Consider the following 17,998-nt stretch of genomic DNA (forward strand, 5'->3'; position numbering starts at 1 on the left):
CACAAGCCTACCCAAAAGGCCTCGGTATTGGGCGAAGACACGCGATTCGCCCGACCTATCAGAGCACGCAGCGACATCGTGGACCCCCCACATACACGATTTTGTCCTCACTTAGCCACCACTCAGCGTGGTGTGAGGTTTTGTCTTGGCGAAGGCACCACAGACCTTCCCAAGAGGCCTCGGTACTTACTAAGCTTGAGCTTACACATATAGCCCAGTCTCTGGACACTCTTGTGAGTAATGTGGGACTATTACAATCCCCCACCCTCAGCGAAGAGCCGTCCTCGGCTCTGATACCACTTTGTAACGCCCTAAGCCTTAGCAGTTGCCGATATTGTCCCAGCTTTAACCACCCAGGCCCAAGCCCACACGGGTACGGGGTTTTGTCCTTGGCGAAGGCACCACAAGCCTACCCAAAAGGCCTCGGTATTGGGCGAAGACACGCGATTCGCCCGACCTATCAGAGCACGCAGCGACATCGTGGACCCCCCACATACACGATTTTGTCCTCACTTAGCCACCACTCAGCGTGGTGTGAGGTTTTGTCTTGGCGAAGGCACCACAGACCTTCCCAAGAGGCCTCGGTACTTACTAAGCTTGAGCTTACACATATAGCCCAGTCTCTGGACACTCTTGTGAGTAATGTGGGACTATTACAGTTATGGTGTCTTCTAGTGTTCGAAGCGGAATCTCAGACATCTAATGTCTAACACTAGTATTCCTAGGATCTCGTGCATAAGCTAATAATGATAACTAAGTAAAATAGTTTGATGATTACCTTCATCGTTAGTTTTCCCTCGAACCTTTCCAATCGCTATGGGGAAGACCAAAAGCTCCAATTGTAGCTCCTCTACTTGGGACGCCGAGCAAACACCTTGATCTCCCACCTGGTTGCTAGCTAGAACACCAATGGTGGTTAAACGAAGAACACCTTCTTCTTTGACAAGATAGATAGTTGAGAATTTTCTCTCTTTCTTTCTCCAATTGATGTTGTAAAGGTTGAAAGCTTCTTGAGAACTTTCCACACCTTATTCAAGTCCTAAGAGACATTATATAGAACCCTAAGTTAGAGTCTCACCCTAATTAGGTTTCCTAAAAGTCCCTCTTGAATAAGATTAAGGAAACCCTTGAACATTTTGTTTCCTTAAGATGTGGCCGTCCCACGCATGCCCCTTTGGGAGATCTGGCCGGCCCTATTAGGGCACCCGGCCAAGCATGGTCGTCCCCTCTTGTCGCCCGAACATCCCTTTGGTGCCCCGACCCAAAATCCCTCCATTCGGCCTTTTGTACTATCTTTGCCTAAACTTCTTTTAGGTCCTTTGGACATATCTTATGGGTCTCACCCATGTATATATTCTCATCGCTCTAGTCATATCTCTCTCTCTCTCTCTATAACAAAAGATCGACAAAGTAAACCCTCACCAAATCGCCGAGGATTATGTCTTCCTTTCTCCTAGTCTCTCTCTAAATGCTTTGGGGTTGTGGTTGGTTTTTGTTGTGGTGGGGTCTTGTGGTGGTTTTATGGTGTTGGTGCGGTTTTATCGTGGTGGTTTTGCCGCTAGTGGTAGTAATGGTTGAGGCAACATTTTGAATGGGAAAGTTTGATTTTTCTAAATCATAGGGCAGAAGCGTCCTTTGACAAATTTCAGATGTTGGGATAATATTTCAGACTTGTATTGAAGTCTGAAATCTTAACTGCAACCTAATTCTGATTTCAAATTTGAGAAAACAAACACAATTTGTGATCTCTCTTCGACTTATCTTGATTGAGACAGAGTCTTGGTTATTCTGAAAGTAGAATACCCTTCCTTTCTTTGACTTACAGAGAGATCGACGATAAATAAGTATTGACTATCAGTAAACTTTCTTTCGGTTTATCCGAGTTAAACTAGAAAATATGTTAATCGAGGCGAGACTAAATTTTCTTTCCGTAAGAGATCTTACACTTTTGCAATATTAACAACAGTTAGGGTGTGTTCTTCAGGGATACGACGACGATTCCTTTCAGGGTTGTGATGGTACTTCATAGTTCAGAAAGCGGATGAACCTTCAAAAGTAATATGAGCTCCTTGAATGCTTTAACATGATCTTATAGGCGCTTAAAGTTCTTCGGACTTCAAGCTCTAGACACTAGAATTCTTCTTTCGTCTATTTCAAGACAAATTAGATCTTTTCTGAAATTTGAATTATATTTCAGATACACTTTGAATTACTGAATGCATAAGAGAATTGAAGAAGATAGGAATGAATTTTGGAGATGATTTAAGTCCGAATCCAATAGTCATATGCACCTTCTGGGTTTATAGGGATACATCTCTTGAATGGGAGGACCTTTCAAGCTTGTTGGATCATTTTGGATTTTTGAGACTGATTACTAAAGATAGACTATGATTTAATCTTTGAAAGTGTATCATGCAATTAGTAAGTAGATATAAAGTAAAAGTTATCAGATTGAAAGCCCTTAGGGTTCTTGTCGTTAAAGGCAGTTGGGGCAGACACTCTTAAAAAACAAGCTTGCAAAGAAAGTCGGCTTACAAAGGTTGAAAATAAATGATCATCGAATCAAAAGTTTTTAACCTATGGTATCTGCAACTATTGCTTTATGTGAATATTATGCTTACCAATTTATTCTCACCCAAAAGGTCTCCAGGGTATCGAAGAAATCCTTCAAACTGATTATATTACAGGTTATAGTTCTTAGAGAACTACCTACTTATAATGATCAACTTATAACTTCTAACCACGGTTTTAGCTGAACTGTGCTATATGTTATACTATAGATAACACTTTTTGCCAAAAGTAAAAGTGAAATTTGGTAAAAAATCTTAACAATTTTTTTGTTTTTTTCTAGTCTGCAGTTTCCTACTATTTGCAATGAGTTGTAAGAGATTTTGATGTAGAACGCAGCGGAATTAAAAGAACGGAATAAAAGTAAATAAAGAACAATAAAATAACTCTAAAAACTGAAAAACTTTATTCAACTCAAGGGGTTTTCTCTTCAACATAAATATCAAAATAGACTAGACCTCCTTTTATAGGATAATAGACTTTCCTAGATAGACTCAAACTAGGATTCCTAAATATTAAAGATACTTAAAACATAGAAACTCCTAAATAATAGAAATACCAAAATAAGATAATTTCCTAATCCTAAACTAACTAGAACCACTAATGTAGCCGACCGGGTCGTGGGCACGCGTGAACGTGGGCCCACGCGTTATGCGCCTGCATCAGCTCCCCTTTCCCCAGAAGGTTCGTCCCGAACCGTTTTGATGAAGAAAATAATATGATCCACCCGTATACGATGAATTCTGCCATGGCGATCCGTAATTCCCACTTTGAACGAATTTTGCATTGAATCTGAAGGATACCAATTTGCCAGAAATCGCCAACTTTAATCCCAATCTCATATATCACTGATTCTCGCAATATTAACGTTAGGGAATCAAGAACAATCATCTCGCCATCTTCCCACGGTAGACGTAACCACTTAATAATTTGCAAGAAAGTGATATGTAATACGAACAAATCGGAAGTAAGAGTAATTGTAGCTAATTTCCAAAATTTCTCGTCAAGAGCGAAAGTAGAAACGTAACCAACTTCAATTAAGTCATCGAGGTTGAAACGTCTAGTGTTGTTATGGCACTCAAAATCTTCCTTCCCACGTTCATCTTCATGAAGTTTATAGAATAAAATTCTATCATAATATGTCAACTTATGAAAGCTCCGAGTGAATACATCATACTGTCGACGAACCAAAGTTGACAAATCTATGTATGGAAGCTTAGGGTCGATTTTGTATTCACGAAGGATTCCACCAACATAGTTTGTAATAAGCCCTCGCCAAATATCGTTTTCTAAATAAATCTCCGTCATCGTATTATCAAATTCATCGGCTTCCATTAACTGATTACAATCCAACCACTGAATTGCTTCTTCAATGGTAGCTTCAAATTCCTTCTTATTATCTGCTCCAAGTTTAAAACCAATCTTCTCATCCTTAATTGTATTCCTCATGTTATAAGTATATAATTGAAAAGAACATTCCTTGATTCATCTTTCTTCCTGTGTTCTTCGTCTTCTGACTTATATTTCGTTTGTTCATCTTTAACGTGTTCTTCTTGAATATCGATGAATTCAAGTTGTCTTTCTAGGTTTAGTGGTTGCCGATTTGCTTCAGTGAACTTATAGTCAGAATTATCATATTCTTTCGATTGTCTAGTTGTCCTATCAGTAACAACTGTTGCACCCTTAACAGAAGTATAGTGACTCTTAAAAGTTTCTTGTAAAGTATATTCAGTAACATCAGAAGCCAAATCCCCTACAAAAATTGTGAAATCAGCACTGCTATCTTGACGTCTCTCTCCCGAACCAAAAGAAGCCCAATTCATTCTAAAATTATGCTCAACATTAGGCATCAATGACCCACCATGAGACTGTAAAATCCTTTTTGCTGCAGCATGACTTACAAACTCAATAAAACCATAACAATCAGATTGACCCGTTTGCTTATTACGAATTACTTTCACATTAACAACCTCTCTCGTATGAGCAAAATAACCATGAATATAACTCTCTTCCATCCAAGATTGCAGATTACCGATCCAAAGAGTTCGAATCTCATCGGCACTAGTTGGTTGGGAGGCTTGATATGAATGTTGTTGTTGAGTCATCATGTAAGGTTGAGCTTGTTGTGGTGGTTGTTTCTCCCTCGGTGGTGGTGCATAATAAGATGGAAGTGATGGTGAATACGAGGACGGTGAATATGGTGAATATGGTGGTGAGTACAGTGGTGGTGTATACGAGGACGGAGGTGGTGTATAAGAGTACGGAGGTGGTGTATAAGAAGATGGAGGTGATGGTGAGTATGGTGGTGAGTACTGTGGTGGTGTATATGAGGACGGAGGTGTTGTATAGGAGTAATATGGATGTGAAGTTGTATAAGACAATGGTGGCGTTGGTGACGGTGATGATGAATACGGTGGTGAATTCGGCGGTGGTGAATGATTAGAGTACGGAGGTGGTGACGGTTGGTATTGACAAGGAGACGGTTGTGGAGGATTTTCTCGTGCGGTTTCTCCCGGATTCCAATGATAGTTGTACGAGTCGTTATTCACATATAAACATGATGAACATGAGCATTGATTCGTTATCTCTTGATGAGTATAATCTGATTGAATATAATCATCTTGACGAATAGAATACGATTGATATGGATTTAACTGGTCTGGAAATTTTTTTCCAGAATCATTAGCCCAAAATTTTGGTGGCTCTGAATACCACATGATGTAGAACGCAGCGGAATTAAAAGAACGGAATAAAAGTAAATAAAGAACAATAAAATAACTCTAAAAACTGAAAAACTTTATTCAACTCAAGGGGTTTTCTCTTCAACATAAATATCAAAATAGACTAGACCTCCTTTTATAGGATAATAGACTTTCCTAGATACACTCAAACTAGGATTCCTAAATATTAAAGATACTTAAAACATAGAAACTCCTAAATAATAGAAATACCAAAATAAGATAATTTCCTAATCCTAAACTAACTAGAACCACTAATGTAGCCGACCGGGTCGTGGGCACGCGTGAACGTGGGCCCACGCGTTATGCGCCTGCATCAGATTTGCAACTGGTTTATTAAAGGGTTGCAACTGTTTGCAAAAAAAATAGAAAAGTATTAGATTTTTAACCAAATAAAATATAAATTTTTAACCAAACAAAAATACCAATGATGAATTTTTAGACAAACAAAACATAACTGGTCTCTACATTATGCAAATTATTGCCACAATATAAAAAAAATATAGACCAAACTATCTCTTTTTTCATGGAGCAGACAACCTTGTTTAAATAGAGGACCATGCGCATTAACGACAGAGGAACCATCTTACTAAAGAAGGTTTCACCGTCTAGCAGAATCAGGGACACCTAATTTTCCGAACTGTGGACCAATATGTTTGTGGAACGTTTTACTTTAAGTTTTTCTTCAGACATATTACAAACTATATTTTGTTACCAACAAACTTTTTTCTTTTTGTCTCTTTTACGGTTTTTATTATTTTTATTATATTTCACTGTTCATTTTTTCCCAGGTAAATAAAAGTAATTACATATCAGCAACGCACAATTGTTTGTCTATACCATATTATTTAAAGAAACCCTTATTTAAAAGAAAGTATTAACCAAATTATTTCTGGAACGTTTTTCTTCATCCTTTTTATTCAGATATATACAAACTACAATTTGTTATCAAAACACAACTGTTTGTTTCTACAATATTATTGTTTAGTCTATATAATTTGTTTTTTCTTTTGTCAAGTAAACCATCTTCTTGAAACTGATCTAAAAACAAATGCGTTAAAAAATTTGACTTCATTTGACACTTCGATACAATATGATGACCACATTGGATCGCGACTCTTACATTATTTTGTGTCACATAGATCAAAATAACTTAATAAAAGAGAAAGCTAGTGGGACGTCCTGAGCCTACTTTGGATTGTCCGGCTGAGCCAGCTCGACCCGTTTGACACCCATTGTCACCTTGAAAAACATGACATACTAAACCTAGCTTTCTTCTTTTGTTATGGAGGAGTAATTCAGACATTCTAAGAAAAAAAATTATTCGCCCACATGGAAGTAAATAATTTTGGTCAAATTAAGGGCATATTATTTTGGATGTAATGATTTTAGACTAAACATCTATTTTTGTTAAGTGGTTAGCTGAAGTGTAAAAGACATATACGTAATATAAATCTTTCCTTTCAATTTTTATTAGTTATCTTAATTTGGACATACTTTCACTTTTGAAATTATATACTATCTTACAATAAAAAGTAAAAGAATAAGAAATAAAATCTTTGACATCTTAATTACTTACCTTCTTTCTTTTTTTTAACCATCTTCAATCGATTATAAACTAATTATGTACTATAAAAAAGAGGGATTTAACTCATACACAATTCAGTTTTGTTCTAACCCAATTTGAATTGAAAGATAATGAGGAACCTTTCATCATGGATTGTTACTATTATGGTGACGATCTTGTTTATAGTTACAGAGAGGAAGAGTTGTGCTAATGGTAATGAAGGAGTTTGCAACGAAAGCGATTTAATGGGTTTGAATGGTTTCAAATCTGGAATTCATCTTGATACTTCTCACAGATTGGAGAAATGGGTTGGCCAAGATTGCTGTAAATGGGTAGGTATTTCTTGTAACTCAGAGACTGGAAGAGTAACTCAAATTCTTCTACCTGGTGTAGTACAAAGTGAAACTCTAGTTTATCAATCAGAGATGAGAGGAACCATATCACCTTCCATAACACTTATTACTTATCTAGAATTTATCGATTTCCATGGATTATTAGGCCTTACCGGAAATATCCCATCTTCGATTGGTTCTAGTCTTCCAAATCTTCGATTTCTGTATCTCTCTGAGAACAAATTGAACGGCTCAATACCGGACTCTATTTGTAAGCTCTCAAAAATTCAAGAACTTGATCTTTCAAATAATCTTCTTACTGGGAATCTACCTTCTTGTTTGGGAAATTTAAGTTCCATTACAGATCTATACTTGGATAAGAACTTGCTTGAAGGAGAAATAACCTTCCCTACAAGTTATGGTCAAATGCCATCATTAGTATGGCTAAGGCTTCACAATAACAATCTAACAGGAAAAATTCCTCCTGCTATTGGATATCTTAAATCACTCAAAGAACTTGCTCTTTCTAATAACAAGCTAGAGGGGGAAATCCCTGCTTCAATTGGAAATCTCTCTTCACTTGTAGAAATTTATCTTGATGGGAACTTGTTATCCGGAACGATACCCAAGTCCATCGGCAAACTCAGTGGGCTTTCTATTCTACTTCTGTCTAACAATCTCATTGAAGGTACTTTACCCGCCGAGTTTTCTTCCCTCCAGAATCTTAAACAACTCGACGTATCGTTCAATCTTTTGAATCTCAACCCACTTCCAGAATGTCTTAGAAAAATGTCCTCCCTGTATGTGATTGGATTAGCTAGGTCTGGAATCCAAGGAGAATTTTCAGATTTCTTACAAACAACAACTCCTCACGAGATTGGTGAACTAGACTTGTCAGCTAATAATCTTACGGGAAGCATTCCACCATCGTTAGGGACCTTTGACGGATTGACGTTATTGAACATCTCAAGTAATTCACTTACTTCTACAATACCGGACGCAATCACAAAGTTGCAGAGGCTGGTAGAGTTAGATCTTCATTCAAATCAGCTAACTGGATCTGTTAGTAAAATTTTTGAGATAGAAACCATGTATATTGCAAGCGATTTAAGATATGTTGATCTTTCTGATAACAAATTCTCTGGTGGAATTGATGGAATTGGAGTAGGGATAGTAACTACGATCGGACACCTTAATGTGTCGCACAATGATTTAACTGGTAGAGTACCTGTATCTGTAGCAAATTTGAGCTCGTTGAAGACATTGGATATAAGTTATAACAGATTTGGTTTCGAGCTCCCTAAGTCGCTGAGCAATTTGAGCTCTTTAGAGACCCTAAAAGTTGAAAAAAACAAGTTAACAGGTGAGATACCAAGTGAATATCTGAAGTTAGGAAAGCTTAGAGAGTTGGATGTATCAGATAATATGTTGGTTGGAAAAATCCCTGATGGAAAACCTTGGAGTGATTTCCCAGAGAGCTCCTACTCTGGAAATAAAGGGTTGTGTGGAAAGCCTCTTTTTCCATGTAAGTTTTGAATTAAGAATTTCGTAACAAAGGTGGATTAATTATAATTTCATGGATAATTTTATGAATATAATTTGAAAAGACAACTCAATTTTGAATACTACTATTTTTTCTTTTCTCTGGTTAGAATCGTTACTGTAGTTGTGTTTGTTTTTTATATATGGCTGGATCTGAATTGGTTCAACTATTTACGTCGGTTGAATTTGAATTGACTGGATTATTTTGCAAGTTGGATGTTTCTTTTCTAAATTTGAAATGTTATGCCTGAACTGAAAATTTGACCTTGATGCCCCAATTAGATGTTTTGGACAAACTAACTAATTTAGCAAAACCTTAAACTCTTCTCTCTCTAACAAAAGAAAATGAAAACCCTCGACTCCCTCTCTCTTTCACCTCCTTCTCGGTCTCTCTTTCACCTCCTTCTCGGTCTCTCTCTTATAATCTCTCCGACGAGATCTCTCTCTTAATGCCTCTCACTGTCCTTCTCTCCGTCCCTCTCTCAGTGACTATCTCTTAGACTCTCCATCCAGATCTCTCTCTCTCTCAGACCTCTCAGACTCTCTGAAAAATTTCCATTTCTCTATCTCTCTCTGTTGAGACCTCTCTCTCTCCCAGTTTCTTCGGCGAGGGTTCAATCTCCATTTCTCTGTCCCTCTCAGTCTTTCTCTCTCTAACAAAAGATTTGAAGAGATATGTCTCTTTCTTTCTCTCTAACTGAAGATCCGACGGGTTCAGCTTCTCTATCTCTTTCTCTCTCTCCCTTTATAACCATAGATCGACAAAAGTAAACCCTGGGCAGATAGGCAAGGGTTTTGTTCTTCACTTTCCGAATTTTGATCGAGTTCGAGTATATAAATTTCACGAAGATGAACGTGGTAAGGTAGTTTTTGAGTGTCATATCAACGTTGCATGGTTCCACATCGATAACTTAATCGAACTTGGTTACTTTACTACTTCGGCTCGTGATATGGAATTTTGGGGATTCGCCACAAGTAATCTTACTTCAAACTTGTTCTTATTACGTCATACTTTGTTGAAGGTTGTTACATGGTCGAGAGATGTGTGTGGGAAGGTCCTTTTCGAGTGTCATATCGACACTACATATTTCACTATCAGTAATTTTTTGGGAGTTGGTTATGCTTCTACTTTGTCTCTTGACGAGGAATCTTGGAAATTAGCTACAACTACTCTTATTTCAGAATTGCTCGTATTGCTTCTCACTTTCTTGACAACTATTGAGTGGTTAAGTCGATCATGGGGGTGTGACGAGATGATTGTTCTTGATTCCCTAAGGTTAATATCGCGAGATTCAGTGGCATATGAGATTGGGATTGACGTTGGCAATTTCTTGCAAATTGGTATCCTTCACATTCAATGCAAAATTCGTCCGAAGTGGGAATTACGGATCGCCATGACAGAGTTCATCCTATGCGGGTGCATTACATTATTTTCTTCATCGAAACGGTTCGGGACGAACCTTCTGGGGAACGGGGAGCTGATGCAGGCGCATAATGGGACGGACCCGCGATCCCGCGCGCCCAAGGCCTAGTCGGCCAATGTAGTTAGTTTAGGAAGTTTTAATTTAAGAAGGATTCATAATGAATCTAGGTTTATGAAGTTTTAGGTATTTCTATTATTTAGGAATCCTAGTTTATGTCTATGTAGGAAAGTTTAGTAATCTATAAAAGGAGGTCCAGTCTTGTTTATTATTCATATTGTAGAGAAAAACCCCTTGAAGTTTAATAAAGTTTAGTTTATTTACAGTTATTTACTGTTCTTCGTGTATTTACATCGTTCTTCTTTTAATTCCGCTGCGACTACATCAGCGGATGAACCTTCAAAAGTAATAAGAGCTCTTTGAATGCTTTAACATGATCTTCTAGATGCTAAAAATGCTTCTGACTTCGATTCTAGACACTAGAATTCTTCTTTCTTCTATTTCAAGACAAATTAGAACTTTTTTGACATCTGATTTATATTTCAGACACACTTGGAATGACAGAAAACAGAAGAGAACAGAAGAAAATAATGAATTGAATGAATTCTGGAGATGATTTGAATTCTTTATATAAGAATCCAATAGTCATACACACCTTATGGGTTTAGGGGGATGCATTTCTTGAATTGGAGGACCTTTCAACTCGTTGGATCTTGCTGAAAAACTCAAAAGGAACAGCTTTTGATATTTCCTATTGTGAGGCCGAATGGTTGTTAGACGAAGATATGATCTTCTCCTCTCCATGCCCAATGAGGGTTGGACGCAAGACGTTGGATCCTCACAGATCTAATGATCCTAGTGGCATCCCACCAAGATCACGAAAGATGTAACCAACAACAGTTAAATCTGGCATTTCAAGCGGGTGGAGGGTGGGCCCATATTAGTATTAGTGAAATGGGGTCCTGTGCATGTTTTCTAGTGTGGATTTCACGTGGTCGGGAGACCATTCTTATCATAAGTTGACTTCGGATTTTATGGTAAAAAGTTGGTAGCACTAACCAGAAGATGTAGCAAAAAGAAGGGTCAAAGCCAAGTACGTAATAAACAACTTCACAAAGTCGAAACCGATTCTTGGTCATTGACCACCCTCCCTCTTTAAAGCATTCCAATCGGGAATGGACGTTGGGCCCAAAACTGGGCCCAAAATAAGTGGCCAGTCCATCAATGCCCGAAATTATAAACTCAGTCCAAAGCGTCAGACCCTAGTTGAAAGTACCGTAACCCCCTTGATTTTTCATCCAATTTACGAAAGTTGCCACTCAAATTTGTTGCCTGCTAAAATTTCTGACTTTTACTGTCTCTCTCTACTCTTTTACTTTCTCTCTCTAATTCTCTCTAAAAATACTCATTAGTTTAAGTATGAGGCTCCGACGGCAGATCGGACTGGAGGGATGTGGGTGTTTTTCCGATTGGTTGTTTGCCCCTCTCCTGAAATCTGCCTCATAATCTTTCATTAGATCAAGAGAGCCAATGATTCCTCCCTCCATTTAATCAAACAACCTCTCCTCTCTCTTTCTCTCTCTCTCTCTAGATTCAATATGGAATTAAAATCGTAACCCTAATTCCTTCTTGGTTTCCTTGTTTGGATCTTTGCCCCATTTTTTCTTTTTTACTTTCTCTAGAAATCGTTTCTTCTTCCCAAACCCACCTCCTTTGAGTAAGTGTATTGAGAGAGAGTTAACTAGTTTTTAAGAGAGAGAAGGATCTGTGATTTGAGTAAAAAAATTACTAGTTTTACTAATTTTTTGAGTAAAATACACTTATTTTGGTCAAAAGATTTAGAGAGAGAAAGACTTATTTAGGTTGTTTGTTTATAGTTCAGGGATTTGCTTGATTAAAAGATCTGAAGACATCAATTCGTCAAACAAGTTATGTTGTTTGTTCATAGTTAAAAAATATCAAAAAAGAAGTGAACATAGCAGTTGGAATCGATTCTTCTCCTTGATTTCATTGAGTTTGGACAAAATCAAGTTCACCCATTCTGGAATTTCATCATATATGGTAGAAGAAATTCGAGATGTGCAGATTAGAGAAGTCTGAGAAGATATTTGATTTTAGGGTTGAGAATAAGGAGAAAATATTAGAGATGGGGTTTAATTCATTTGGAGAAGGTAAAGTTGAAACATTGAAGAACCCTAAAAAATTATATTTATGTAAAGGAAATTGATTTGTTTATAGGAAATAAATTTGTGTACTGAGAATAAAGTTGTGTACATGGAAGATACTAAACACCATTAAAGCTACAGTTTTGACAAAAGATGAATCCTTCTTGTTGTTGCCACAAGCATCAGACGAGGTAAAATTGAAAAAAACAACGACAACGTCAAATTATATGTTACTAAAACAAATAGATTGAAGAACTAAGTTACTTTCAGGTCTATAATGAAATTGTTGATGATTAGAGCAACAACAAAAATATTTGTGTACAGAAACTTGATTTGTGTACAGAAAATAAATTTGTGTACAATAAATTGATTTGTGTACAGGAAAGAAAGTTGTTTATATATGGATGAAAGAAATGAAGTTAGCTTAGATATTCTTGGTTTGTCTAACGTAGTATTTGGTTAATGTACTAGACATTTTTGTACTGGAAATTTTCTTGTTTCCTGAAAATTGTTCTGTTTACTAGACATTTGGTTATGTACTAGACATTTTTGTACTATAAATTTTCTTGTTTCCTGGAAATTTTTCTGTTTTCTCGAAATTGTTCTGTTTACCAGCCATTTTTGTACTGGAAATTGGCTTTGTTTCCTGAAAATTGTTCTGTGTACTGGCCATTAGGTTAATGTACTAGACATTTTTATACTGGAAATTTTCTTGTTTCCTAAATATTTTCCTGTTTCCTAAATATTTTCCTGTTTCCTGGAAATGGTTCTGTTTACTAGACATTTGGTTATGTACTAGACATTTTTGTACTGGAAATTTTCTTGTTTCCTAGAAATTGTTCTGTTTACTAGCCATTTTTGTACTGGAAATTGGCTTGTTTCAGGAAAATTGTTCTGTGTACTGGCCATTAGGTTAATGTGCTAAAAATGTACTAAAAATGTATTAAACATTCCTTCTAAATTTTGTTCATTTTTGGTAACAGGTAAACGTATATCTATGACATTAAATATAACAAAAGTTAGTACAACCGAGAAATCTAATACCCACTCCGAACATTTTTACATGAAAATGTATAAAAGTATCAATCAAAGGCAACTAATTCGACGAAATAAATTTGGGACAATAACATAAATGGTTTGACTTGAGCGATTACTCATCTTCCCTGCCATTCCATACTAAACCAATCACAACCCAGAAATCCATACTAAAAGTATCAATCAAACACTCAGAAAATATCTAAAATTATCAATTAAAGGAGACTTCTAGAAGAGGAAGGAGAGTTCGATGGTGTGATACTTTAGCATGAGGCACTTCCCAAATAAGCTTGGAGCTGCAGTCTTGACCCGAATAAGGTTGAACACCTTTATTGGGTCTCTCTGCTCACTGATTACCAGTCAATGTTCCAATTTCCGGACAAACCTGCTTTGGAGTTAGGACGATCACTTGCTAACAACAGTCATAGCCAACTCCTGTTAAAGTCTGTCCGATACTTTGTAATTCAGAATGTCCATGAATATGACCATCACACCCGACCGTACTTATAACTTGAGTTGCAAGAGATAAATGTTTTTGGATGGATCACGAATCAGAGAGCTTCGATAGGCAAATGAAGAAAAGGATATCATAACAATTGCTTTTGCAAGCCTTCTCCTAAGTTCTTCGGCATCCAACTCATCTTCCCTGTCATTCCATACTAAGCCTTCTACACATTCTTATAATAGGTTGAGATCCTCAACACGGCTGGTGCACTATGAACCAACTCCGATATTTCAAAAACGAACTTAGAACACTTATGTAGTGCCTCCAACTTTTTCCTTGTTTCTTCTCTCTCTTATCGACGCTATGTGACGCAACGATCACTTCATCCACGTGCCCAAAATTGAACTCTATCAAGTGGTCTGGAGAGAGTGGTCGTAGCTGAACTTTCTTCAGAATGAGAAAGTTCCCTCTTAGAATTATGGACCACTCTCTCATTCCATACTAAACCAATCACAACCCAGAAATCTAATAACCATTCCCAAACATTCTTACATGAAAATATGTAATTGAATCAACCAAAGGCGACTACTTTTACGAAATAAACCCTAATTTGGGACAATAACAACGAAGAACACAAAGGGTTCGACTTGCACGACTACTCATCTTCCTTGTAATTCCATACTAAACCAATCAAAATCCCCAAATATAGTGTCCATTTCAAACATTCTTACATGAATATATGCACAAGTATCAATCAAAGGCGACTACTTTGACAAAATAAACCCTAATTTGAGACAATAACAACGAAAAACACGCACAAATGGTAAAAATCGACATACAAAAACACCCCCAATTTATGCCAACGATGAAATCTAGGGTGGAAGGTCATCGGGTGCCCCTGCATCACTTGTGGAGTTTGCAAACATAGGTAGGATGAACTGAGCCCTGAAAACCAGATGGCTGAACCATATATACATTACCTCTTCCTTGAGCTGACCATGGAGAAAAGCATTGCTTACATCCAATTGTCTGACTGGCCAATAATGTTGAACTGCTAGAGAGAGATTCACTTTAATTGTGGTAGGTTTAGACACAAGACTAAAGGTTTCAGAGAAATCAACACCCTCCTTCTGATGAAAGCCTTTAGCAACCAATTTAGCTTTATACCTCTCTGTAGAACCATCTGAATTGTGTTTGATTTTGAAAATCCACTTATAACCCACCAAGTTCTGAGAGGGATTGGGAGGAACCAGAGTCCAAGTACCAGCCTGTTAAAGAACATCAAACTCAGCTTGCATTGGCTCTTTCCAATGAGGAACCTTATTAGCTTGAGTAAAACAGGTTGGTGTCTCAGGTAAAGAGTTGGATAGCAAAGCTAGAGGAATAAGATGTTTAGTAGCCTGAAGCATTTTTTGGCTTAAAGATACCAGCCTTAGACCTGGTTACTATGGGATGAGTATTAGGAATAGGCTCAGGAGATGGAGATGGAGCATTAGGTACAGGTGAGGGTGGAACATGTGAAATTGGGTCTGTAATAGGAGAAATGGGAGTAGGGACTGTGATAGGTATAATAGGATTGGGTAAAGTAGTAGTTTGAATAGAAGTAGAGGTTGTATTTCGAAAAAGTGGAACTGGGGGTAAAGGTATAGCATTAAGATTTGAAAAAGAAACAAGAGGAACAGGCTTGAGAGAATTAGCCATTGGATAACAAGATTCGTCAAATACAACAATGCCTAGAAGTATAAATCCTATTGGTTTTGGGATCCAAGCATTTGCAACCTTTTTGAGTTGGACAATAACCCAAGAAGACACATTGAATACTTCTGGGTTCCAACTTATGATTAGCATATGGTCTTAACCATGGGTAGCAGACACACCCAAAATACCTAAGAACAGCAGAGTCAGGAGCTACACCATAAAGCTTCTCAAGAGGACTTAGAAAGGCAATGGGCCTGGTTGGTAGTCTGTTTATCAAATAGTTAGTAGTGAGAAGAGCTTCACACCAAAATGAAGATGGAAGAGAAGCCTGAATGAGTAGAGTTATTGTAATATCAATGAGATGTTTGTGTTTAGATTCAGCAACACCATTTTGTTCTGGTGTATGGGGGCAAGAGGTCTGATGAAGAATACCATGAGAAGACAACAAGTATTTAAGTTATTTATGAAGAAACTCACCACCATTATCTGTTCTTGTTGTATCAATAGTGCATTTAAAATGATTCTCAATTCTAGCTTTAAATTGAAGAAAGACAAGTCTGAAATCAGATTTAGAAGATAGAGGAAAAATCCAACAGTATTTACTCTAATCATCAATTACATTCACATAGTATTTAAAACCAGAAATACAAGGTTCATAGTAGGACCCCATACATCCATATGAAGTAATTCAAAAGGTCTAGAAGAGGAAGTTGTAGACATGGAGAAAGGAAGCTTAGTACTCCTTCCTAGTTGACAATCTTCATAAAACATTGGGTTATTACAAGAATCAGAAAAAGATAAAATCTGTTTTATTCTTTGAATAGACTGGAAAGAAGGATGTCCAAGTCTCTTGTGCCATAGTGTAGATGAAGCAGCAGTGGTTTAAAGTGCTTGAACAGTAGGATTTGAATGGGTATCGGATAGAGACCATCCTCAAGTGGTCCTTGGAAAAAGCATCTTCTGAGATTGAAGATCCTTCACAAGAAATTTATCAGAGTCAAATGTGACAGATACATGGTTATCTTTTGCGAATTTATGAATTGAAAGAAGATTATGTGAAGCTTGTGGAACATGAGTATACCTTTCAAAGTAAAATTATGCTTATTAACCTCAAAAGAAGAATTGCTAATGTGAGAAATACACATACCTTGACCACCAACAGTATTCACGGTGTCATTACCATGATAAGATGAAGTTGAAGCAACATTGGATAGATCAGGGGTGATGTGATTAGAGGCTCCAGTATCAGCATACCAAGGATTGAAACCATTGATGTTAGCTGAGGCAAGCATAGCTGATAGGTTTCAAGGAAGACTCTTTCCTTGGATAGAAAAATTCATCCTATGATAACATTCATAGGCACTATGACCAAGCTTGTTACAGATCTGACACCTTGTAGGTGGCTTATCTGAGAAAGAATTCACTGAATTTCCTGAGTTAGACTGATTCTTGTATTGATGTGCATTTGTATTTGATTGGTTTGATCGAAGTGTTGATTTGAATAAGATTGATATTTAGAACGTCGACCACCTCTTCCATGATGTTTCTTGTTATCATAAGAAACTCTATTTGAGGTATTTCGATTAGAAGAGACAAGAAATACTTGATTAATTGATTCAGAACTATGTTTAATCTTGTCTTAAATAGTGATTTCTTCACTTACCAGAAGGTTATGAAATTCATTTATGGTTACTGGAGGATGTCGAACTCTAATTGCTACAGAAAACGCATCATACTAAGATGGAAGACCTCTAAGCATAGTGATAATGACTTAATTTTTTAAAACAAGGTGATCCAGCTGCTGCTAGGCTATCAGTGATCTTCTTTATTTGACCTAGATTCTGGAACAGATTGATTACCTTTTGTTATATCTCTAAACTTGTTTTGTAATTGAAGAATATGAGCAGTAGAGGATGTAGCAAAATTTTCTTCAAGATTCACCTATAAATCTCGAGAAGAGGTTATACCAACAACATATGGTATAATAGAATCAGAAAGTGTTGAATTCAACCAAATTAGAAAAGACTGATTCTCTTCGATCCAATCAATATATGACTGATTAATGGTTGTAGAAGACTGATCATATCATCAACTAATTGAGAAGGATAAGGCCTTGTTCCTTCGATTAGATCAAGAACTCTGTACTTTTTGAGAATATGAAGAAATAGAGATTTCCAGGCGATGTAATTATCTCCTTGAAGCTTAATAGGTATTGCATTCGCCATTTAATTCCCTGGAACTGAGTTGATTTTAGGATAATCCATGATTTTGATCTGTACTAATTTTAGAGAGAGAAAGTTTAGAAGATGAAGACGGTTAAGAAAAACCTAGAGAGTAAAAGCAGAAGAAGAAAAAGAAGGATCAATTGTGCTTGTGAGCTCAATAGCTCTGATACGATAATCGAAACAAGAAACTTGTATTGATTTCAAGTGAGATTACAACTTATATAGGATAGTTAGTTGAAGGTTGTTAGAGTTTGTTAGAGGC

At 37.0% G+C, this 17,998-nt stretch overlaps 1 protein-coding gene and 1 pseudogene across 1 annotated transcript; one reads left to right on the forward strand and one right to left on the reverse strand.

Annotated features, from left to right (window-relative positions):
• Window positions 1-4,013: 4,013 nt before the first annotated feature.
• LOC147565782 (polyadenylate-binding protein RBP45 pseudogene) lies at window positions 4,014-4,673 on the reverse strand (annotated as a pseudogene).
• A 2,361-nt stretch (window positions 4,674-7,034) lies between these two features.
• Window positions 7,035-8,741, forward strand: LOC147565783 (uncharacterized). Its single transcript, XM_086668027.1, has one exon. The coding sequence runs from the start codon at window positions 7,038-7,040 to the stop codon at window positions 8,739-8,741; it is 1,704 nt and encodes a 567-aa protein (XP_086524153.1). The 5' UTR covers window positions 7,035-7,037.
• The last annotated feature ends 9,257 nt before the right edge of the window (window positions 8,742-17,998 follow it).

This window comes from Eschscholzia californica, unplaced genomic scaffold (assembly GCF_041429995.1).
Source record: "Eschscholzia californica isolate CP2 unplaced genomic scaffold, dmEscCali1.0.p SCAF_1, whole genome shotgun sequence".
Taxonomy (NCBI): Eukaryota; Viridiplantae; Streptophyta; class Magnoliopsida; order Ranunculales; family Papaveraceae; genus Eschscholzia; species Eschscholzia californica.

Bases quoted from the DNA above. Each gene is read 5' to 3' on its own strand.
- LOC147565783 (XM_086668027.1), top strand. From the start codon at position 7,038: ATGGTGACGATCTTGTTTATAGTTACAGAGAGGAAGAGTTGTGCTAAT.